Here is a 24,223-nt window from a genome sequence, read left to right on the forward strand (position 1 = left end):
ACTTCCTCTTCTTGGCCGGGTTACATTTCTCCATGTCGTAAACTCCAGGGTCAAGGCTTCTAAACCATGAATTTTTAGGGACGTGATATTCAAATGACGATTGTTTTCATCCGCCACATTTATCAACGGATGATGGGACTGGCGGAATGCACATTTTTTTCATGAATCACACGTAAACCCTGCCGTAAGATGATTTCTGTGCTTGGATCTGCGCTCGTTTCTACGTTACGATTGATAAATTCAATTCACATTTATTTGTATAGCGCTTTTCACAATACATATAGTTTCAAAGCAGCTTTACAGGACATGCATGTGTCTACATGAGGCCCAATAGGATTTTTCTTCAGTTCCCTTATTTTTTTTCTTTGTTGGAATAGCACAAACATCACCATTAGGTCATTTAACCCTCTTAGATAAAATCCCCCTTTTGAAGAAATTATTTTTGCTCTATATGAATATCACACTATTTGCTAATTACCGAAGACAAATTTTGCTCTCTGTGACTACTCTGGACAATGTTTTTGTCTGGGGTTTCTCCAGTGTGGGTCCGTTGGTGCCGCTTCAAGTAGCTTGCTCTGGTAAAAGCTTTACCACACTCAGGGCACACATGAGATTTCTCACTGGCATGTATTTTCTGGTGTGATTTTAAACTGCCGAGCAGTTTAAAACTCTCTCCACACAAAGAACATAAATAGGGTCTCTCATCTGTATGAAGCTTCAGATGTGCCTTTAAGCGCGCTGCCAAAATAAACTTTTTGCCACACTGATCGCAACTAAATGGTCTTTCTTCAGAGTGAATGAGCAAATGTGTTTTGAAAGTGTTGCTCTCTGCAAACCTCTTGCCACACTCAGAACACTCATGTAATTTCTCTCCAGAATGATATTTCATGTGCATGTGCAGGCTTCTTTGAACTGTGAAGCTCTTCCCACACTCATGGCATGTGAAGGGCTTCTCTCCGGTGTGAGTTCTTATGTGCGTCTTAAGGTGTCCTTTACATTTGAAACTCTTTCCACACTGAGGGCATGTGTAAGGCTTCTCTCCGGTGTGAATTCTCATGTGATCTTTAAGCTGTCCTTTATGTGTGAAACTCTTTCCACACTGAGGACACTTGGAAGGCTTCTCTCCGGTGTGAACTCTTATGTGAATTTTAAGGTTTCCTTTGTGTGTAAAACTCTTTCCACACTGAGGACATATGAAAGGCTTCTCTCCGGTGTGACTTCTCATGTGACGCTTTATGTATCCTTTATCGGTGAAACTCTTTCCACACTGATGGCATGTGTAAGGCTTTTCTCCAGAGTGTGTTTTTATGTGATTCTGAAGGATTACTTTACGAGCGAAACTCTTTCCACACTGATGGCATGTGAAAGGCCTCTCTCCAGAGTGAACTCTCATGTGACACTTAAGGTTTTCTTTATGTGTGAAACACTTTCCACACTGAAGGCAAGTTAAAGGGCTCTCTTCAGTGTGAATTCTTGCATGAATCTTTAGGTTTCCTTTATTGGTGAAACACTTTCCACACTGAAGGCACGTGAAAGGCTTCTCTCCAGTGTGAATTCTCATGTGACACTTCAGGCTTCCTTTACATGTTAAACCTTTTCCGCACAGATGGCATGTGAAAGGCTTTCCTGCAGTGTGAATTCGTATATGATTTTTAAGGTATTCTTTCTGTGTGAAACTCTTTCCACACTGATGGCATGTGAAAGGCCCCTCTTCGATGTGAATTCTCATGTGACACTTAAGGCTTCCTTTATGTGAGAAACTCTTATCACACTGAGGACATGTGAATGGCTTCTCTCCAGTGTGAACTCTCACATGACATGTAAGAGTGCCTTTACACGTAAAACTCTTTCCACACAGGTGGCACGTGAAAGGCCGCTCTCCAGTGTGAATTCTCATGTGACCATTAAGGCTTCCTTTACATGTGAAGCTCTTTCCACACAGACGGCATACATAAGGCTTCTCTCCAGTATGAATTCTTATGTGATCATTAAGGTGTCCTTTGTGAATAAAACTCTTCCCACACAGATGGCATGCGTAAGGCTTCTCTCCAATGTGAATTTTTATGTGATCCCTAAGGTTTCCTTTATGTGTGAACGTCTTCTCACATTGAGGGCAGGAGAAAGAATTTTTGTCAGTTAGCGAGGAACTGAAAGATTTTTCTCCAACCATATAATCTTCAGGTTTCTCAAAATAGTGGTTCTCCTTGACATCACTCGGTTCTTGATTTTCCTCTTTCACTTCCATCTGGCCTAAAATTAACATATTACATGGTTAAAAAATCAGATCAAGAAAGGTGATACAAGAAACAATTGAAGTCCTACTTAAAGAGATAGTTCACCCATAATTTAGGCTACTCACCCTCAAGCCATCCTAAGTGTATATGACTTTCTTCTTTCAGCCAAACACAGTCGTTATATTAATAAATGTCCAGGCTCCTCCAAGCTTTATAATGGCAGTGAATGGTAACTGAGATTTTGAAGCCCAAAAAAGTGCATCCATCCATCATAAAAGTAATACATACGGCTCCAGGGGCTTAATAAAGGCCTTCTGAAGCAAAGCATATTTGTAAATAAAAATATCCATATTTATAACTTAAAAACTATAATCACTGGCTTCCGGAAGCAGCCACACGCGAGTCTAATTCCAGCGAAAGATTGACCTCTGATCAGACGTGGGATGTAGGAGTGTCGTAAGCTTTGATGCCTCTCGCAGTTCAAACAAATAGGGCTGGGCAACAAACTCAAGCTCCTCCGACACTTGTCTTTAAAAATTCTTGTTTTAGACTTCTAATTTGTGACCGGGATTTTCTCTTGCTTTATCCTCTGCGCTTCCACATTCGTCAATACGTTATGCGTCGGGTCAGAGGTAGTGGTCGACCGATATTGTTTTTTTGATGGGCGATGCCAATGCCGATATCTTAGAGAGCAGGGTGGCCGATGGCCGATATAAAGCCGATATTTTTATATATATTTATTTTAATCAATATTTAATAAATTATAAATAAATTAGAAAACAAATCTTTAAAATAAACATGCTTTTATACTTTAGATGGCAACTTCTTGAATCTGCAATCCTATTACAGTATTTTTCACAAAGTGAATAAAAAGAAAGTAAACACTGTAACAGGGCACTCAGTAATCTGGTAATTTCGTGCTGGTAATCATATTTTTTTCAATAAAGACAAGGTAACGCTAATTTTACATACAGCACAGTGAAAACTATATGAATATTGCACAGTTGGCAACTGGATATATCACAGATATGAATATGACACAGTTGGCAACTGGTTATATATCAGCATATTTTAAAATGAAGGATTTAGTTTTTCGATCGCGTCTCCTGAAGCTGATCTTCTGTCCGCATTCACTCACTTCGCACGGACCGACCGTCAGTCGCAGTAACACGTTTATCAGGCTACAAATGCACACTTCACAAGATATCACAGCTGGATTCGATTAAATCTGCAAGGTTTGTGAAATTAAATGTTTATTAGATATTAAGAGATTTGTTTAAATGACGTAGATGCGCATTTGCTAAATGTTGACGGCAAATGAGAAAGTATTTTAGCCTGATTGTTTGCCTTTTCTGTTACAAATAAAATAAAAGCAAACGCTTTACTTACTTCGCAGACCACTAGTCAGAGGTCACTCTTCAGCTGGAACTAGACTTGCGTACGGCCGTTACCGGAAGCCAGTGATTATAGTTTATAGTTATAAATATGTGACCCGTGCTGGCAAAGTGAGTCGGAATGCGCACGGGATCATTTCGAGCTACAAGTGAAAGATCGTCTAACGATCCCAATGTTACAAATAGCAATTAAACATCTATAATTATCTTTACTTGTGTGTTTTCTGAGAGGAGCACCTTTCGTTTGTCCATGGAAAAAGTGCTTCTCGCGCTTCCCCTCAGCACAAGTTTGGTATCGTTGTAAAGCGCTGTATTCCAACTTTGTTCATATTCATAGCGAATTCTCAATGGAATGAGTCTAAACCAATGAAATGTGATTTTCAAACTCATGTTGATGTAAACTAGGGATGGGCATTTTTCAAAAATATTGCATTAGAATATTCAGGCTCATAAAAATTGAATATTCGTTTATTTAAATGACGTTTAATGAAAAAGTCGTTATTTTTTAAGTTAACGTTTTTGTCACCATTTCTGAACAAGCTTACGATTAGGCAATATACACAACAAGCTTACAATATATGATACATTTTTCTTTAAGTTTAAGACATTAAACAGTAGGCCTATTTCAGTGTAAACAAAAAATTATAGGAAGGAAGTACATGTCTCAAAATCTTTTTGCTATTAGATAAGTTATCATCTCGGATCACGCGGGGTCCAGCTGCGCTTACCTGCAGTCGTGAATGCAGTGATGGACAGCTGCCTCATTCGACTGCTTTTTGTATTCCATGTGATTTCTCATTGTGGTGACGATATTATAATTCAGATTAATTCATTAATTTGATCAAAAGTAATTCCATTTTGTAAGATAATTTAGTAAGATTATTTTTAAGTAATTCCAAACTTCGCGAGGCAGACGACAACATTATGTGATCAAATACAAACAACTTGTTAACACGCTCCACAGCACCACCCAGTGGATTTAATTATAACTGCGAGTTAGTGCTTGGGATTTATCATGGATTCACTGCATTTACGGCCAGCAAAGCAACGTAGTAAAATTCGAATAGTATTTTATTTTTCGAATAAAAATTACAGATTGATGATTCGTGCACACCCCTAATGTAAACAGAAGAATCTTACTCGCGCTGACTGACAGAGCCGAAGCGTGCGCATAAAGACGCCTCAGACAGCGCGCGATCCCGTTACACACACAGAATTACAGTATTTCAAAGTATCTGTCTTGGCGAGTATTCACGCAAACATTATCTGTTATGGCTTAAATAAACATTTGGTTAACTGTTGGAAAAAAAACATCTGATGTGTAACATTACATCCGTGCGGTACAGTAGGTCTGAACATATAGGTTGTCTGTTAAATAAAATGTTAAAATAAATCAAATGTTAAAATGTGCTATCATGGGGGAAAAAAGTTGAATATATATTTTTCCTATAGGATTTTTGGTTTTGACTTTTTTGATGTGTGCCAAATTTTGTGTTATTACCACTGGTTATTACCATACCTTATTTTGTGTTATTACCTTAAAATCCATGGTAATAACCAGGGATTTTAAGGTATGGTTGCTAGGTGATTTTGAAACCTTCAGAAAAATCGACTTTTCTGACTTCAATCAGGTGCAACTCAGTCATTTTTTATTTGATTCTAACAAATCATACATCATCATGTTGAGGGGTTTTAACAGAGAATGTGAAAATAACCATAAATCATTTTTGAAAATTTGCTCATTCTGACTCCTTTCGCCAGCATGTCACCTATGGATGTTTTTCTTACAAAAACACATGGCTACGCTTCAGAAGCCCATTATTAACCCACTGGAGTCATATGGATTACTTTTATGATGGATGAATGCACTTTTTTGGCCTTTAAAATCCAAGTTACCATTCACTCCCGTTATAGCTAAAGCTTTTAAGAGCCATGATATTTTCAGGATAATAACTCTGATTGTGTTTGACTGAAAGAAAAAAGTCACTTACACCAAGGATGGCTTGACAGCTAGTAAATTATGGAATAACTTTTTTTTTATGTGATATATTTAGGCCTGGTTTCACAGACAGGGTTTAGGTTAAGCCAGGATTAGGCCTTAGTTTAATTAGAACATTTAAGTAGCTTTTATAAACGCACCTTAGATAAAAACACTACTGGTGTGCATATTGAGACAAAACAATGGCACTGACATATTTTAAAATATGTCAGTGCAAGGTGCTTTCAGTTAAAACGGCTCAAACATGCATTTTAGTCTGGGACTAGCTTAAGCCTTGTTTGTGAAACCGGGGCTTAGTGTGCTAAAAGTTAATTCTGACATTTTTTTTTTTTTTTTTTAAGCTTTATTTCGAACATAAACATAAAACAAGTAACAAAAGAAAGTAAACTGAAAAAAAAGACAAACAAACCAAACAATTAATAATAATAATATGAAACCAACATGTCCGAAAAGGAGTAGGATGAAGCATAAGCTTATTAAAACCTACCCCTTCTCCACTATTCAATAAACAATCAGTTTTCCCTAATAAACATATTTACATAATACCTATCTACAAAAAATAGAAAATAAATAAATTAAGAAAACAAATACATAAATTATTTACAAAAAACACCCGATTGCTAAATCCCTTCCTCCTCCCTGTACTTTGTGAAAACCTCATGTCATCTGCCACCTCAATTCTCATGTTAACAAGATGAAATCTGCAATTTTAGCCTACTACTAATATAATTTTATTGAATGATATACAGCGTTACTATACTATGTCAGAATCAGAATGTGTTTTGTTATTTTACCTCTTTTTATAAAATTCAATTCTGATGAATTTTCTAAAGCTTTAGGCTATTACTTGTATTACTTTCTGTACACTGAATGCCTCATATGTCGCTTTGGATATAAGCATCTCCCAAATGCATAAATGCAACAAATGTACTTTAATGTTCCTCAACAGTCCTTAATCTGGAATCGAGAACGGACACCAACCTCTTTGTTCCTCAGTATCATCTTCATCTTTCACTCTGCAGGGTTCAGGATCATGAATGTCCACAACCTCCACTTTAATCAACTCCATCTCTCCAGCAGTGTGTCAAGCAAGATCTCAGCTGTCTAATCTGGAGATCCTGCTTGCCTGGAAACTTTTCTTTGTCACGTTTAAGTGGGAACAATCAATAGAGAAAGGGGACACGTTAAACACTCTGTTCCTCAAGTGTGGATGCGCTTTACATAGAAAAATAAGTCATACATTTTGGCGCTATTTACGAGACTCATCTATGGCTACAATAATAGGTTCAACATTTCCAACGCAAAATGCTCTCAGTAAAATGAACATGCTGTTGGAACACATTTGATAAAAACAACTTTAAAACACCTATAAACCTTTATACACCTTCGACGCTTAAGGGGTTTAAGACACAAACCTTTCTTCAGTCAAAAAACACCAACCGCCGCGGCGCAGACCTAATGATGTCATCGGTGGCAAAATAAAAGACAGCTTAAACGGTCCAAAATAAAACTAGACAAATACAAATAAAAACATAGATTTAAAATATATACAATTAAACGTCAATTATGTAATATACATGTTGTCAAGTTATTTGAATGCAAATCCTACGAATGAAAGTGTATAGATTGGCCTAATTCATTACATAAAAATGCCTAAAAGAAACGATTTTATTCAATTAAATTATTATTAAAGTTGTTTAGGTGTAACATATAGATAAGTGCCACCGCTTGCTGCACATCCACTCTCGGAACTGCATGTTTAAGTGATAAAAAAGGGGGCAGTAAATATCAGACGGACCTGCTTCCTGTTTTGAAACTGGTTGCTTGTTGCTCATGAAGATGGTGATGGTGAAGATGATGAAGATGATGATGAAGATGATGATGAAGATGATGAAGATGTCAGTGTCAGTGTGTGCTGTATAGATCCCCCTGCCTCAGACACGATGGCCGTGAGCTCGGGCTGCAGTAGCACGGTGTTGATGTCGGTGCGGGTGTCGGTTCGGCCGCTCAGTGTGGGCTCGGATTCACTGCGGCTGCAGCTCAGCATGAACGCGAACCGCGCGGGACACTTCACGCTCACGCTCAGACACACCGACCGCGGAGGACGCAGCGTGGTACACACACACACACACACACACACAGACAGAGCTGTCATCTACTATCCTCACTTTCATACCATCTGATTAGTGCTGTCTTGTCCACCTGTCAGCTGTCAAGTCTGTCATTCAACCTTGTTTGAACACTGTTTACTCTCGTGTAGCTAGTCCTTTGAATATATGCATGCTGGGTTATACGTAGTTTATTTGTTATTCCATAATTTATCATTAAAAAATAACCATGAGCAATTTTATGTTCATATCAGCTGCGACCCAAACTTCTCTGTATTGTAAAAACAACCTATAAACTTGAAGTCAAAATTATTCAACCCCACAGAGACTGTAAATTACAAATATATACTCTCGAAGCCTAAATTTCAATCTGTTCATCGTACAAAGCGATCGAGTCTCTTCAGAAAATTTGGACTGAATCGCTCAATTCATATGGATTAGTTTTACGGATCTCTTTATGAACTTTTTGAAGCGTCAAAAATGGTAGTTGCGCAGACTGTCAATGGAGGGACAGAAAGCTCTCAGATTTCATCAAAGATATCTTCATTTGTGTTTCAAAGATGAATGAAAGTCTTATGGGTTTGTAACGACATAAGGGTGTATAAATGATGACAGAATTTGTTTACACGACACCGGTTTCAACTAAAAAGGGAAAACTTTTTATGCATTTTGGCCGTTCATTTACACGACAACAACGTTTTGGGGGCCTGACAATACTATCCTTTGAAAACGTGTTTCAAAATGCAAGTCTTTAAAAACGATACCGTTATCGTCTCCGTGTAAACTACAAAAACATGAATCTGTGAAAACATTACCATGAAGTTTACATTACGTGTTCACTCCATAGGCACGTAGTGTTTCTTTACAAAGTGACATCGCCAACTACTGCCCTGGCATGAATAGTACAGCGTTTTTAGTTGTTTTCGCAGGGATTATTTTGACAATGTCTGTCTCTGTGCAAAGAAAAAATGTATCCGTTTTTAGTACATCGATGTCATGTAAATGTACCCTAAGTGTTTGCATAATGCATGTTAGAAATTGGTTCTCAAAAATAATGTTGAAAGAATGATCTGTTTTTCCCTGCTGAAAGTGCTCTTCGTTTGCATCTACATACGTTTTTAACACTAAAACATTTAATTAACAACTTATTTTGGTTCGCTAAACTGCCTTGTGGCAAGTTGACAATTCTGTGAGACTGATTACTCCTCACAAAGTAAGGGCTGGATTGTCTTGCATCACTGAAGGAGCATCTGTTATACATGTATACATGTATCATAACATGAATGCTGTTACCGGTCTCTGTCACTCAAGGGTTTCTGATGAGCTGTTCTCTCTCTCTCTCTCTCAGTCTCTAGCAGAGTTTGATCTACGCTCAGTGAAGTACGAGATCACATCGGCTCGATGTCACGAACTGCGTCTCACCAAGCCGCCCCACGACTGTCTCACGTTCACCTTCCGCAGCGAACAGGAGGCCCAGGAATGGGCAACTGTCATGATGTCATCACTGAGAGAGACACACAGAGGTCAGAGGTCACAGCAACATTTAACACTATAAAGCTACTCTATCATTTTGGATGCATGATTTTTCTAAGGCCTCTAAAATATGAACATGATCAAAACTTTGTTAAAGAAAACCTGTTGCACGCAGTCTACATGCCATCTGCCCCCTTATTGATAGTTCATATTTTTTCAGCAAGTAAAAGGCCTTTTAGTAATTAAATTAATTCATTTATAAAAGAGCCCCTTCAGGTTGTGATACACGTGTCTTTTTGCTGTGAAATTTTAAGTTAACGTAAGAATCACTTTGATGTTGTTACTGTAGTTACATTTCAAGATTAACACTTACTGGCCCGAAGCAACTTAGCCTCACTTATCCATATCCATATAAGTTTTTAGAAAAATCATGGTCAAATGTGAGTCTCCAATATGATCATCAGGCTTTTGAGGAAGGTTTATTTGTTCATCTCTCAATCATCACTGTACTGCAGTGCATTATAAGTTTTAAAACGGCAGAGCTTTGATCATAAAACTAAGCATTTAAATATCATCTCACTAAGACACATTATTGGCAGATATAGAGTGAGTCAGTTAGTTATATTTCAAAAACACGTTTAGTAATTAAATTAATTCATTTAAAAAAGACCCCTTTCAGGTTGTGATACAAGTGTCTTTTTGCTGTGAAATTTTAAGTAAATGTAAATGATGTTGTTAGTTATATTTAATGCAATTCAATACAATGATGATTGAGAGATGAACAAATAAACCTTCCTCAAAAGCTTCAAATCATGATGATCATATCTAGCCTGGGTTTCCCCATACTGCCTTGCTCGCAGCGCGATTTTATTCACGCTGCTAGGCAGTCTGGACACCATGGACCAAATTTTCCCCTGAAAAAGGGAACCAATCACAGAACGGGGAGGGAGCAGCAAGACGATGACGACACTGAAGCAGTTTGTTTATATCAGACTCGACGTTACCTTCTACCCTCATGTTTATCTTGCACAAACGGTAATATTCGCTAAACGCCATCGTGTACAAATAAATCTTTGACCCATCGTCTTTTTCCTCGTCGAATTTCTGTCGCTCTACATACGTCATCTGGTATAATTGAAACGATTGGCTATGAGCTACATACAGGCGCATTTGATAGACATTCATAGCGCCCAATAAACGGCTCTGGGCATTCGTAAACCACGCCTCAAATACGAGAAAATGAACATGTGGTTCCCAGACCAAGTCTCAAATGAGACTTGGTCTGACGTTAGCCAGGCTAGATCATATCTGAGACTCATGATTTTATCATGATTTTTTTTTCCACCTTGAGTTTGAGCTCCAAAATCTCACTATATCATACTATATGAGCAATAAAAGCCTGATTTTATTTTTTATTTTTCTAAAGGTTCAATAAACTGTTCTGTGACCCGATCACTTTATATGATGAGCAAACAGATTTAATTTACGCCTTTATTCATATTAAAGTATTGATCAGCGCTAGGGCTGGGCGATGTGACGTTATTATTGCATATCGGCGATGTCTCGCAATGTCGATTATAACAGTTACCAGACAATATCGGGAAAAAAATTACAAATATATTTAACATAGTCCCATGATTATCATACCCATATTTATTCACATGCAATAGTATGAATGAAATATTTTCTATAGGCTTCTAGTGTTAATTAGTAGGGTTAGGAAGAAATCGATTCCAATTCTTGATAACATTCTTTAAGCATAAGAAGATGAGAAAGAGAATTTTCTGTGCTGCGCACACAGAGTCTCATAAACACAGTCGGTTTTGTCTCAAGTGAATGTAAACAGTTGAGATAGAAAACAGTATAGGCCTATTGGATCCGTGCATTGCAGCCTAATAGCTATACCCACTATAGCTATTCAAAACAAAGGCATGGCTTGATGATGCCGTTAATGAGCGTGGATTCATGGGAGTTGTCGTCTTCACCCCCACAGCTGATGGGAAGGAATCCGACGGACTCGGGCAGAAATCAGAATGCATTCAATTTGAACGAGGCCGCTAGAGTGAATGCTAATGAGAGAGACCTGCGATACACGCCAGTGGAGCTTTTATTATGCTGCAGTCGGCCGCTTCTTCTCTTTTTCGTTGCGCATGTGGTGTAACGCATCCCTTTTACATGGTAAAAATAAAAATAATCATACTAAATACATTTGACTGTGTTGAAAGTTATGTTTTAACGTTACTCTTTGCGTTCGCTAGGACTAGGTGGCTGGTAAGAGAGACTTGTTGCACTTTGCAGTAATCTAGATCAATATTAGAATGTCATATTAAAAAAAATTGTGTTTTTTTCTTGTGTTGCTAAATGACCTGCAATTAATTTTAAAGTATATTGTATGATGGAGAAAGCTCTCTCTGATTACGCCATGTTTGCCACTTGACAAAATTGTCTCTGAGGTAAAAACATGGTACTTGTGGTAAATCAAGAAAACAAGCGATTTAAACCGTGTTTAAAATGATTAGCTTTATGTTGATAAATGTATCCAAACAGTTGCTCACCTGTCTAATAAAACATAATTAATTAAAGCGTCTTTGGTGTTTCCATGGTTTCTACAAAAGTAAAACTGGAAATCGAGGGTTATACGGACATGACATCATTGACAGGCGTCGCAAGGATACGATCCGCGTCCTGGTCTAAATTGCTGATTTGAACATTGTTGGAAATGTTTGGGATGGTGCAAGTACACAAGTCAACAAAATATATAGCATTGTTCTAGTGGTTTTTGGATATTTTAATCCTAAAAATCGTACATATTATGCCTTTAACCATTAATGTTAATCAAATAACAAAAGAAAAAGAAAATCACTCACTGAATTTGACAGAAAAACTTTTGTAACTTTAATTAGCCTAATCTGTATTTTATTTGCCTGTTGTTCGGCGCTGACTGCTCTAACGATAACATGCGTCTGTGTGTGCGACTATGCTTTAGAGATGTGTTCCCTATCAAACATCAATTTTACTTACTTTACTAATTTAATTTCTTAATAAAATATTTTTTTTCTTGATTACGCATCTTGATTTGATTTATGCAATTTATTTTGTTCTGCAGGCGAAAAAGTTAAACTAATCCTATAAATTCGAAATAGCAGTGATATTTCCCATTTTAAAAATAATATATTATAAAAATAATAATACAATATGAAATAATAATAATATTATTACGTTTTTTTTATTTTGGTCTGCAATAAAATTTAATCAGAATTTTTTTATAAAATGGTAGCAGTAACTGCACCTGGCCCACATAATAAACAAATCACAAACATGTCCATTGAAATTAAAATGATTTTATATATACAATTGAGTTATATTACAAATGGATGAAGAAATTGCAGTACTGAATATCTCATGTTTACAATGTTGGCAGCGTTATAGCATATTGCGAGCATTATACTTTGCTGTAGATTAAAAAAATAAGGAAATAAAATACACAGATGTCATTTTTAATTACTTCTATTTCTAAATAAATAAAGCAGTCATTTATTTGTGATAAGCAGCTTAAGGAGACCCTAGAACTCTAACCAGAAAGAAACAAATAGCCTTACCGTTTGCTCACGCAGAACAAACCAATTCACTTTTAATCCATGATTTTAGACAGATAGCAAATACAACAAAGCTTGAATACAAGTTTAAAAACAGCTCTACACGTTATAATTAAGGTCTACTCATGCGATAATGGCTAAAAGAAAGAGAAACATCGGACTCATTGCTATGTGACATCAACATGCATTTATCATTCTCACAATCACCACCAGAATGATCACCTTCACCATGAACTTGGGTTCTGTTGTTTAATTGTATTAAACTGTTCTCCTCAGTCCTCACAAAACGAAATTCATTGCAAACACAAAAATGATATAAGAACAGTGTGGAAATTATTAGCAACACTGGCATAACAGCAAAGTTAATGTTTTATGTTAGTTTAAGCTCAAACTAACCAAAGTAAAACTTTAACGTTTCAGTCTTAAATTAAACTCACTGAATCGCAGGATATCATTAGATGAGGTGCAGCCAAGCTCAACATGATGCATGTGTACGGTGTATGTCGGGGACGGGGCTCGAAGAGACGATATAATCGAGCATCGTGATACTTTTAAAGGCGATTATCGATCAAATATTTGTACATATCGCCCAGCACATACATAGAGCTCATCAAATATAGGAAATGGAGAAGCTCAAGTGTGAGACATGATCTCTGAAGATTGATCACCCCATTATTATTCACATATCTCAAAACAAGATCAGAGAGCTCATCAAATCAACCCTTCAGACTTCAACCCCTTTTAAACTACTATATCTTAAATATATGGCAAGCGAAATGGGAATAATGTGAACACACACACACACACACACAAAACATGCCAGATGTGCTTAACCTTTCTGCTTGTTAAATGATTTTCTAAATCTTATTCTTAAAGATGGACTCTGCTCTTACTGTGGCTCATTGTTCATTCACTCTTTTTCCTGTCTCAGTTGCCAAAATGTCGCATGGCTCACATGATGGACTGCAGTATATGAAGTGTGAAGAGAAAAAATCTGTCTTGTCGCTGTCAATGAAAGGTTTGTTTTCTAAAGGGAGAGTTGACTGGGTGTAAGCTTGGTTTTCCTCGATCATTTCTTTAGTTCCGCCATTGTTGTAGACACAAAATAAACACGTTTGTGGCACTGTGCACACTATTCATTAATGTTTGAGTGAGGACCATTTGTGTATCTGCATCTGAGTAAAAAGTGCACTGTAAATGGGAAATGGACTGCTGGCAGTGATATTAAACTGGCCTCAACATTTCAAACCACTAGACAAATCAGATTTCAAATTCAGGAACAAGTGATCTCATTTACTATAGATCAATAACAATACAATATACTATAATAACAATAGATCTCTCAGGGTTTCTGCAGGTCTTAAAAAGGCCATAAAACGTCTTATTACATCCTTCCCCAAATTAATCTTAAATCAGAGCAAAAAGTCTTAAATTCATAAAGTTATGGCATTAAATGTTGCATGCACTGCAAACAATTAATATCTTCCTCATTATTTTTGTCTTGTTTTTCACAACATGTTATTTCATTATTAAATCAAGATATAAAACTTTATTAAATCAAGATATATATGCAAAATGAAGATACAAAGTCTTGTTTTCTGAGAAATCGAACAAAAATATGTGAGTTTACACTTGAAACAAAAGCAAATCTGTCAATGAGCAATGAAAACTTGTTTTCCTTTTGAATTAAGATGATTTTTTCTGAGCCCGTTGGCAGATATCTGTTCTTGTTTTAATCATAAACTCGCTTCATTTTAATCAGTTTCACAGAAAACAAGACTTCTTATCTTATATCATTTTGCTTCTCTTATGAATGTAACTTGATTTAAGAATCTTTATTTGCGTCACTTTTTTGCAGTGTGATCAGAAGATACAGTAAAAGTTATGTCCGTATTCTATTGGTTCGGAGCAGAGGTATTCAAGCCTTAAGAATTATTTTTATTTTTTTCTTAAAATGAATTAAAAAGGTATGGGATCAGTAGGAAGTTGTATTCTGAAACGTTAATGTGTTTCTAATACAACCCGTTGTGTTTCTCCCTAAACATTACATTTACATATTGTGTTCCCTTAACTTTATTCCTTCAATTTTCTTTACTTGGTCTTGAAAAGGTCTTTAAAGAATCTTAAATCTACCTTCAGAAACCCTGAATAAGTAGGTTAGTGGTTTTAAAACGATTGTTTTTTATTTACCTTTTCAGTCATTTAAAAAAAAAATGAAAGAATTGTAATTATTTGAATTATAAATAATGTTTTTAATGTGCCGAACAGCGCCCCTTAGCTGTCCCAAAATCACTGTAAACCACATCTTCACGGGGCTCATTGCTTTATTAAACTGTAGTTTAAGATGAATTATTACATTTATGCAGAATTGATAGACCCCTTTGTCATTTATTTTGATTGTTTTCCATTTGAAAACATTAGACTGTCAGTTTATTTTGCCTATTATTATAATATTGTCACTGTTTCTGCTTCTGTTGTTGTAAAAACATGCTTTTAACATGTTTTTTTTTAATCGTGATATGAAAATAAAAATCTACAAAAACAGAAGTGAAACATTAAATAATGGTTCTGCATGGAGACATAAATCTACAGATAATCAGTATTGGTTATAAAAATCAATATCAGTCAATGTTTCTAATAGAAATCGTATTGCTCCCATTTAATGGTGTTCAAGCGCATTTAATCTCATGAGCGTTGTGTTACTGTGCTTCTCTTCTGCCTGCTGTAGAGGAGCTGTGTATAGAGCTTTCTCGAGCAATAGAGACCGGAGATACTCACGCAGCTGTGCACTACGCCTCAGATCTGGCCCGGCAGCAGATCGCACTGACTATTCAACCAGCGCTGCGGGACGCTGAGGACCGAGAGATAAGGTGTGTGTGCCCTCGTCACGCTTCAGTTATAGTAGATCTGTCTCTTGCCTCATGCTTGTTATGGTTATGGGTATTTAACACAGATGCTTATCTGTGTTGTCACATCTAAAAGTATGTTTAATCGCTTAATTATTGTGAGGGCTATCAGTTTAATGTGTTCATTTAAACAGTTCATAATAATTATTATTATTAGGGCTGTCGATTTAACACGTTAACTTTAATTAATTAATTATGAGGAAAAATAATGCATTTCAATTATAAACATTTTTTTAACGCACCCACCCCCAGACCTACATAGTTCATCTAAAGTTGATTGGTGACAAACATGAAGCAGGGCAACAGCTCACTGAATGATCGAGCCTATTGTATGCAGTTAGAATGACACTAAAATTCAAGATATTAGAAATGCTTCTGTCTTAGTTTTTGTCTCATATTTAGATCATATGATGTAGTTAAGCAATATCTCATGAGTAACGGAAATTTTTATAGCTTGAAGTTTACTAGCAAAGATGCACAACTATTTCATTTGCATGAATGTGCTAATGACTTTCCTTTTGAAATCTGGAATAGAAAGCAACACAAATCAACATACATATAGATAAGTTTGTAATTTATAGCTTAAAATTCTGATAGTGACATAAGGTTCATGGATATGCTTTTATTTTCAGCTTAGCTGTGGTAGTAGAAGATGCATCATCTTCCTGTTGTATCACAGTAAAAGTCCACCCGCAGGTGACTGTCACTTCTCTGAAGCAGCAGGTAGGAAAGATCAAAATATATCTTGACCAAATGAAGGCAAATCTTTCTCAAGTATCTATGATTTGCTGAAATGTCAGAGGATTATCTAATAATTTTCTGTCGTGTCTCTTCCAGATGTTTGTTGAGTATGGTTTTCACCCCAGGGTGCAGCGCTGGGTGATCGCTCAGTGTCTGTGCTCCGATGGCCGTTCTTTAGCGTCGTATGGCATCTACAGGGACGGTGACACAGCATTTCTCTACCTGTTGTCTGCCCGTCACGCCTGCCTCGATCACCAGCAGGACCAGGAGAACGGCCTCCCGATGCCGACTGTAGCGCCGCCACTAAACGCCGCGCCGGCCCACACGCCGGTCATCAGCCATGACTGGAGAGGCTACAGCACGTTACCGCCCCGCTTCAGCCACAGCAGCACAGGTAAGCGCACTTCACACACGTGTCTGTTTAGCAGTATCGTATGCTTGGTGTGAGGAAAATTCCAAGTGTCACATGGAGTGTAGGAGGAAAAAAGTATCCTTTATTCGTAATGAAAATCAGATGGATGGTTTGTATGTCTTACATCAGCGATGGTCAGACTGGGGACAAAAGGACAGGCTTTTACCAACATTTGGGGTTGGTAAGATTTGTTATTTTTTTAGAAAAAATGATCTTATGCTAACCAAGGCTTCCAGGGCCTCCAGACTGTGACCTTTTTTCCTGCCAGTGCAACTAAATTTTGTTAGAGGTCGCACTGGTGCCATCACCACATTGCCCAACTGATAAGAGCTGCAATTTCTATTGCATACTTATTTACTTAGGCCCATCGCTCCTCCTGGAGCATAGGCCATCGACAACAACTCTCCAGTGGGCACGGTCTAGGGCTGTCTTTTCTATTTGAGTCCAGGTGATACCACTCTTCTTCAGCTCTGTCTCAGTGTCTCGCCTCCAGCTGTTCTTGGGCCCGTCCCCTCTTTCATCTTCCTTGAGGATTCCAAGTGAGGGACTGGCGTGTCACATTACTCGTTGATTTACGTAATGTGTGTTCAGTCCAGCCCCACTTTCTCCTACCTATCTGCTGGGTGATGGCTTCTTGATTGGCTCTTTGCCAGAGCTCCTCATTGTTGGTACGGTCAGGCCACCAGATCTTAAATATGCGCCTTAGACATCCATTGGTGAAAGTCTGGATCCTCTGCGGTGTGCAAATGGTTATTCTCCATGTCTCCGACCCATATAGGAGAACAGACGTCACGTTGGAGATGAAAATCCTCATTTTGGTTGCTTCTCCTATCTCTTTGGAGGCTCAGATGTTTTTGAGCATAATGAACACCGCCCTTGCTTTGCCCACCCTGGCGAACACATCACTGTCTGTGACACCCTGTTTGTCCACTACACTCCCAAGTTAGACAAAGGAGTCCACTTTCTCAAGAGGCTGTCCATCTAGCATGACATGACTGTTGTTTGCTGTATTTATCTTCATCACCTGTATCTTCTTCCTGCTGATCTTGAGGCCCACCTTTGCTGAGACTTCTGCCAGTTGTGATGTCTTCTCCTGCATCTGAGCATGTCTGTGGGAGAGAAGTGCTAGGTCATCAGCAAAGTCCAGGTCTTCCAGCTGCGTCCAAGGGGTCCACTTTATCCCGTTTCTTGTTCCCTCCGTGGTGGACTTCATTATCCAGTCAATGGCAAGCAAGAACAAGAAAGGTGACAGCAGACAACCTTGTCGAACTCGTGTTTTCACTGTGAAGCTCTCTGCTTGAACCACTCTGCATGACATGTCTTGGTACGTGTTTCGAATCAGGGTGGTCAACTTCTCTGGCACCCCGTACTGTCTGAGCAGCTTCCACAGTGTCCCTCGGTCCAAGCTGTCATAGGCTTTCTCATAGTCTATAAAGGTTGACGTAGAGGGCCGAGTGCCACTCCAGCGACTGCTCATCAATAATAAGTAGGGTGGCAATGTGGTTTTAGGGGTGAGACGGTTAGTATATAACTGTGAGACCGACGGTTATAGTTGAACATCGTCATTAGAACTCTATAACCGCCAAAACCGTGTTATTAAAATATTTTTTACAAACATTTTTTATCATAGAGAATGTTTAAATACTAATTAAAAACAATTGTTAATAGTCTGTGTCATTAATGGTCTACGTCGTTTCCAACTGTATTTGATTCTTTGCCAAGTAGCCTACCAACGCAAGTTTTGTTTTGTAAATCGTCAGACATGATTTTTACCACTTCATTAAGTTTTTCTTTGTAGAAAGCCTTTCTTTAAAGTGAATTTCGTTTTGTACAAATTATATCTTAATTTTAATAAATGTTTCATCAACCAATTGCATGTATTTAATAAATAAAAAGATATAGCAGACAATATAATAACCGTGACATTGAGGCGCCAACGCACCGCGTTCACTTGTATTTTATTGTTAAAAGCCTTTCTTTAAAACGAATTTCGTTTTGTACAAATTGTATCTTAATTTTAATAAATGTTTCATCAACCAATTGCATGTTTTTAAAAAAATAAAAAGCAGATATAGCAGACAATATAATAACTGGTGCTGGTGCGCCACATTCACTTGCATTGCATTGTGAACTAGAGCGCATCTCATCGTAAATGAATGAAACTCAGCGTAGGCTATGCCTCATACATTAAGCATTAAATATCTTTGCTGCATCCTTTCTAGAACAGACAAGGGCTTTCTCGCGGCTCGCATCAGCAGAGCATTCCATCGTCCATAGACCGCAAAACAAGCACACGGGCGGGTGCAGCTTTGAAATTTGGTAAAAAAAAAAAAACCCGGTGCGGATGATGAGTGCGGTTGCGGATGAAATAAAACCCCATCCGCGTATCTTTATCGATAACATTGATTATTATTATTTTTTAATTTAGGCGATCAAGTGTCTGCTCCTTTATTCAAACTAAGTTGTCCTATACTGACGAACGTCGCAACGCAGTCTTCATTCTCTCTAGCAGGATTCTGTTCAACACTACTGTTGACAGCATAATCCCTCTGTAGTTGCCACAATCTCTCAGGTCTCCTTTCTTGGGCAGTTTCACTATAAGGCCTTCTCTCTACTCTTCTGGAATCTCCTACTTCTCCCAGATCTTCGCAAACAGGCTGTGGTGCATGCTAGTGGCTGTGTTGATGTCTGCCTTGATGGCCTCTGCTGGTATTCCATCTGGTCCGGCCGCTTTTCCACTCTTTAGTGTCTTGATGGCTTTTCTGATCTCCTCTTTGCTGGGCTTGTCGCAGTTGACTGGAAGTATAGCCTCTGCGGGTGGAATGTCTGCAGGCTCTTCCGGTGCTGGTCTATTCAGTGGTTCAGTGAAATGCTCTGCCCATCTCTTTCTTTGGTCATCTGAGGTGGTGAGGTGATGACTTTGTTTGTCCTTGACTGGCCTGTCTGTCTGTTGGAACTTTCCAGACAGCTTCTTGGGGATGTCCTTCAGATTCCTCTGTGCTTCACAGAAGTCTCAGCAAAGGTGGGCCTCAAGATTCCTCGGCTGCTGCTTCTGGTTGGTTGGCTAAGCCATCCACAAACTCTCTTGTCTGTCTTGATGCTCTTCCTGACCTCCCTGTGGGCATATGTGTACTGTTGTTGTGCCTCTGCCTTTGCAGCTCTTGTCCGGCTGTTATTGAGCACTGCTTTCTTCGTTTTCCTCTCCTCAATCTTCTTCAAAGTCACCTTCCTCATCCAGTCCTTGTCCTGTGTCTTCTTCTTACCCAGGGTCTCTTCACATGTAAAACGCCCAGTCGTTTTGCATGCTGCCAGGTAGTCTCAATGTCCGCATCAGAATCCTCATACAGTAGGATGTAGGATGTAGTGTAACAACGAATTATTATTTTTTACGTAGTGTTAGCAACTTCGTGTTAACTAGCAATTGTTGCAAACTGGTACTACCATCATAATATTAGTGCATTCCTGAAACTGGGCGTCGTTACACTACATCCTTATGCATCGCTTTCTGCCAGGACTTTAACGTGCTTTTCCCAAACCACTGAAGTGACGTCGGCGTCCGGGTTAGCAGTAGCATGAGCCGTCATGAGTTTATTTAAATAAACTCCTGATGTACTTACAAACTTTCCAATGCCTCGTTTTATGAGTACAGAACCTATTTGTACTACTGTATAAGTTTGGTACCATTCTGGACATTATTGGTGGGATAATTTACGAGATACATCATAGGATCCATTAGCGCCTGCACTAAGCCATCCGGCTGATTTGTCTAAATAAGCTCTAACTTTAATAATGTTCAACCAAGGGAAAAAAATATTCTGGGGGGGTGTTTGGCTCGAGGTCATGATGCAAAGGACCCTAGGTTGATTTTACTCCGAACCATCCCTTTAAACGATTCTCAATTGGTACTAAGGGATCCAACGTTTGCCAAGAAAATATCCCTCAAACCATTACACCAGCAGCCTGAACCGCTGAGACAAGGCAGGATGGATCCGTGCTTTTATCTGAATGTTGCAGCAGAAATCAAGACTCATCAGATCAGGCAACATTTTTACAATCTTCTTTTGTTTGATTTTGGTGAGCCTGTGTAAAATGTTGCCTCAGTTTCTTATTCTCAGCTGACAGGAGCGGCACAGGTGTGTCTTCTGCTGCTGTAGCTCTTCTGCTTCAAGGTTTGACGTGTTGTGTGTTCAGAGATGCTCTTCTGTAGACCTCGGTTGTAACAAGTGGTTATTTGAGTTACTGTTGCCTTTCTATCAGCTGAACCAGTCTGGTCATTCTCTGACCTTTGACATCAACAAGGCATTTTCTCCCACAGAACTGCAGCTCACTGGATATTTTCTCTTTTTCAGACAGTTCTCTGTAAACCCTAGAGATGGTTGTGCATGAAAATCCCAGTAGATCAGCAGTTTCTGAAACACTCAGACCAGCCCGTCTGGCACCAACAATGTTTTCTCAATCTCTTATTATTATCAGTGTTGAAAACTGTTGTGCTGCTTCATATTTTTGTGGAAACCATGATGCTATTTTTCCTTTGATGAATAGAAAGTTCAAAAGAGCAGCATTTATTTGAAAAAAATATTCTTTTGTAAGAATATAAATGCTTTAATGTCACTTTTGAACAATTGAATGCATCCTTGCTAAATAAAAGTATGAATTCCTTACTAACTCCAAACTTCTGAACAGTAGTGTATATAGGTTTCAGGGATCTGAAGTTAGCTCTTGCATTATCACTGTTTGCATCAGTGTGTTTTTCTCATTGTTGAATAGGCAGCAGTGGGTGTGGCCCAGAGAAACATAGCGTCAGTGACATCATTAACCTTGAGATGTTGCAACTTGGACGGTCCAAACTGAAATCAAGTAACACACAGGTAATAATTACATGCATTCACATTCACCATTTCTTGAAACTAACGAATGCAGCCAGATTGTAAATAAGTAGCCTACGTCCACATAATCATGAACCATGAAAACACACTCCCACAGACAGTGCCGTTGTAGCAATGACAGCTTAAAATGTTATGAATCCTTCAAAGGAAGAGATCACAAATGGAAATGATTCCATGAAAAGTTGTATCCCCTGATTGATGTGGATCAGTCTTCCAGGTTCATGTACATAACAAATGCAAATATTTGGATATAAATAACGAACAGTTGTATTGTCATATCTCTCTCTCTCTCTCTCTTTAGCCAGGCTGGCCCTGCCCTTCCTGTACATTCATAAATAAGTCTACGAGACCCGGCTGTGAAATCTGCAGCACAGATCGGCCTAACCCTCCCAATCCCAGTAGCGTTCAACAGGTGACTTCCCCCAGCAAATACACCTGCTCACAACATTGACTGTGCTGGAACAGTGTGCAGGCTAATATGTGTTTGTTTTTCTCTATTACAGGAAAAAGCAAGAAGATCTAACCAGTGAAACTGTGTTGTAAATACACACAGGTACCGAGACTAAAACCCTCAAATAAACTCCCATTCATTCACTTTCGATCTACCACAAACTCCACAAGCTCTCGTCCTTGACATGGTAGTCCTCCACTTGTAGTTTTAATAAGAGTCGACTTGCAACAAAGCTTCAAACTCCCATTGTGGTTATGCAATGGGGAATGTCAGTTGGTTTTCCTGGTCGTGTCACAGTGCAGTTGTCAGTAACTAGTTACTGCCCAATCGATTTGTTGCTCGGTTTCTCTTAATTAAATACTGTTGAACCGTATGAGTGGATAGGCATCAGAGGTTATTTCGGTTTATTTTATCAGCTTACAAAAAATTAAACGGAAGCTTTGTCATCTGTGCCATTTGATGGTACAAACTTGATGGTATTTTGGACAATAGCACACAAGTTCTTGTTTCAAATGGGACAAAATACGAATCTTTTAGCTTTGGTTGCAGATTCAGATATGTAATCTGAGGTAAAAACAAAACAAAAAAACAACCCTGGCAAAACTTCAGTGTAAAATTCAGTGCTGATTAAACGTACAGCATTTCAAGCTTTGTTTTTAATGTCCTTGCTGGAAAGGAGATTATGCACGAGTCAGAATTGCATCTTACCCAGATGCAACTCTGCTTCTTTTGCTCTTAATTCACAAACTCATTTGCTGTGTATTGTAATTTCTGCTTGTGCAACAGTTTAGGAATCTTCTTCACTCACTACACGGTAGAGCTGCACGATTCTGGATAAATTGAGAATTACGAAAAAAAAAACATTAGACAACTGACAAAATGTTCATTCCTTTAGTCTATTTAAAACATTAATTTGAACGAAATAATTAAAAATATATATTTGAATGGACTCAATGTCTCATTTATAAAGACTTGTTTAGTTATTGGATAAATCAGCATTTGTGAATAATTTTTTTCAATTAATGATTCAATGACAAACACTCACTTACGATAATCCATTCAATACGTACAAGAGTCAAAATACTTTCAAAAGATGATTTACTCTTATTTTGATCACTACCGTAGACATCAGTGTTATACCCAAACTATAAACTTTTATCCCAGTACACTTTTCCTCCCAGTTAATTAAATATTTGTAAAAAATAAATAACAACGTGTGGTTGAAAAGAGTGTTTGTGAAGCTGCTTCATACTGTACATTTACATGGCAGCTGTTTTCTCCGGATCAGTGGCAGCGCGAACACAGATTTCAATGTTGAAAGGTTAACCAAAGTCCCTAAAGGCTCTGGTTTAAACAGTTTCACATCACAAGCGTTAATCGTGCAGCTCTACCACACGGCCTGCAAGTCAGTGTTCATGTCTGTTCCACAGCTGTACTGGAACTGGACAAATATCAGTTTACTCTTTATGTTCGCCAAGCTCTATTTTAGGGGCTTAAGTTTTAAATGTGACTTTGTCATTATGTGACGAGGCCAGTAAACAGTGAGAAAAACAACCGTTTTATCAGCTGAATAAAACTTTCATAAATGCATGTTATGTAAATGTTATGTAAATTTTAAGTATTCCTTATCTAACTGACTGGGAATTCTCATGAAAGAGTTTGTTCCTGTTTGGAACAAACAAACTACATTCAGACAGGGTTATTAAGTGCATTTATTTTATTTTTATACATAGCATATTATTTAATGAAAAGTCTATTGTTTTGAATTGGGTTGATTTGAATTGTAATTGCATTGATTATATGTGTATTGTAAATGATTGTTATAAATTCTTGCCAAAAGAAAGTCTACCTGCATTTCACCATGACTTTGCTGTGAATAAACATAATGGTTTGAGACTGATCCTTAGTCTCGTGCAATATTTCACTGTTTAGTAATGGAATGTAGTCTGTCTTGTGTTTTTTTTTTTTTTTTACTTTACCTAACATGTTTAATAGCTTGATAGTTAACTGACATGAATTGAAA

At 38.0% G+C, this 24,223-nt stretch overlaps 2 protein-coding genes across 3 annotated transcripts; one reads left to right on the top strand and one right to left on the bottom strand.

The window, feature by feature from the left end:
* LOC307160903 (uncharacterized protein) lies at positions 1 to 7,768 on the bottom strand. 2 transcript variants are annotated; one of them, XM_079875233.1, is made up of 4 exons: positions 7,426 to 7,768; positions 7,043 to 7,137; positions 6,609 to 6,760; positions 1 to 2,250 (listed from the first exon to the last, which is right to left on the bottom strand). In XM_079875233.1, exons 3-4 carry the CDS (start codon positions 6,694 to 6,696, stop codon positions 464 to 466), a joined length of 1,875 nt encoding a protein of 624 aa, XP_079731359.1. In that variant the 5' UTR covers positions 6,697 to 6,760; positions 7,043 to 7,137; positions 7,426 to 7,768; the 3' UTR covers positions 1 to 463. The 2 variants fall into 2 exon arrangements, with proteins under 2 accessions (XP_079731359.1, XP_079731358.1); XM_079875232.1 differs by lacking the exon at positions 7,426 to 7,768 and having other exon boundaries at positions 6,609 to 6,765; positions 7,043 to 7,096.
* On the top strand, positions 7,435 to 24,115 carry sharpin (SHANK-associated RH domain interacting protein). The gene is made up of 9 exons (XM_079875235.1): positions 7,435 to 7,741; positions 9,084 to 9,258; positions 13,736 to 13,822; positions 15,533 to 15,674; positions 16,343 to 16,433; positions 16,548 to 16,845; positions 21,631 to 21,731; positions 22,051 to 22,161; positions 22,253 to 24,115. The coding sequence occupies exons 1-9, from the start codon at positions 7,571 to 7,573 to the stop codon at positions 22,277 to 22,279; spliced, it is 1,203 nt and encodes a 400-aa protein (XP_079731361.1). The 5' UTR covers positions 7,435 to 7,570; the 3' UTR covers positions 22,280 to 24,115.
* Positions 24,116 to 24,223: the final 108 nt, after the last annotated feature.

This window comes from Squalius cephalus (genome assembly GCF_949319135.1).
Source record: "Squalius cephalus genome assembly, chromosome: 7".
Lineage (NCBI taxonomy): Eukaryota > Metazoa > Chordata > Actinopteri > Cypriniformes > Leuciscidae > Squalius > Squalius cephalus.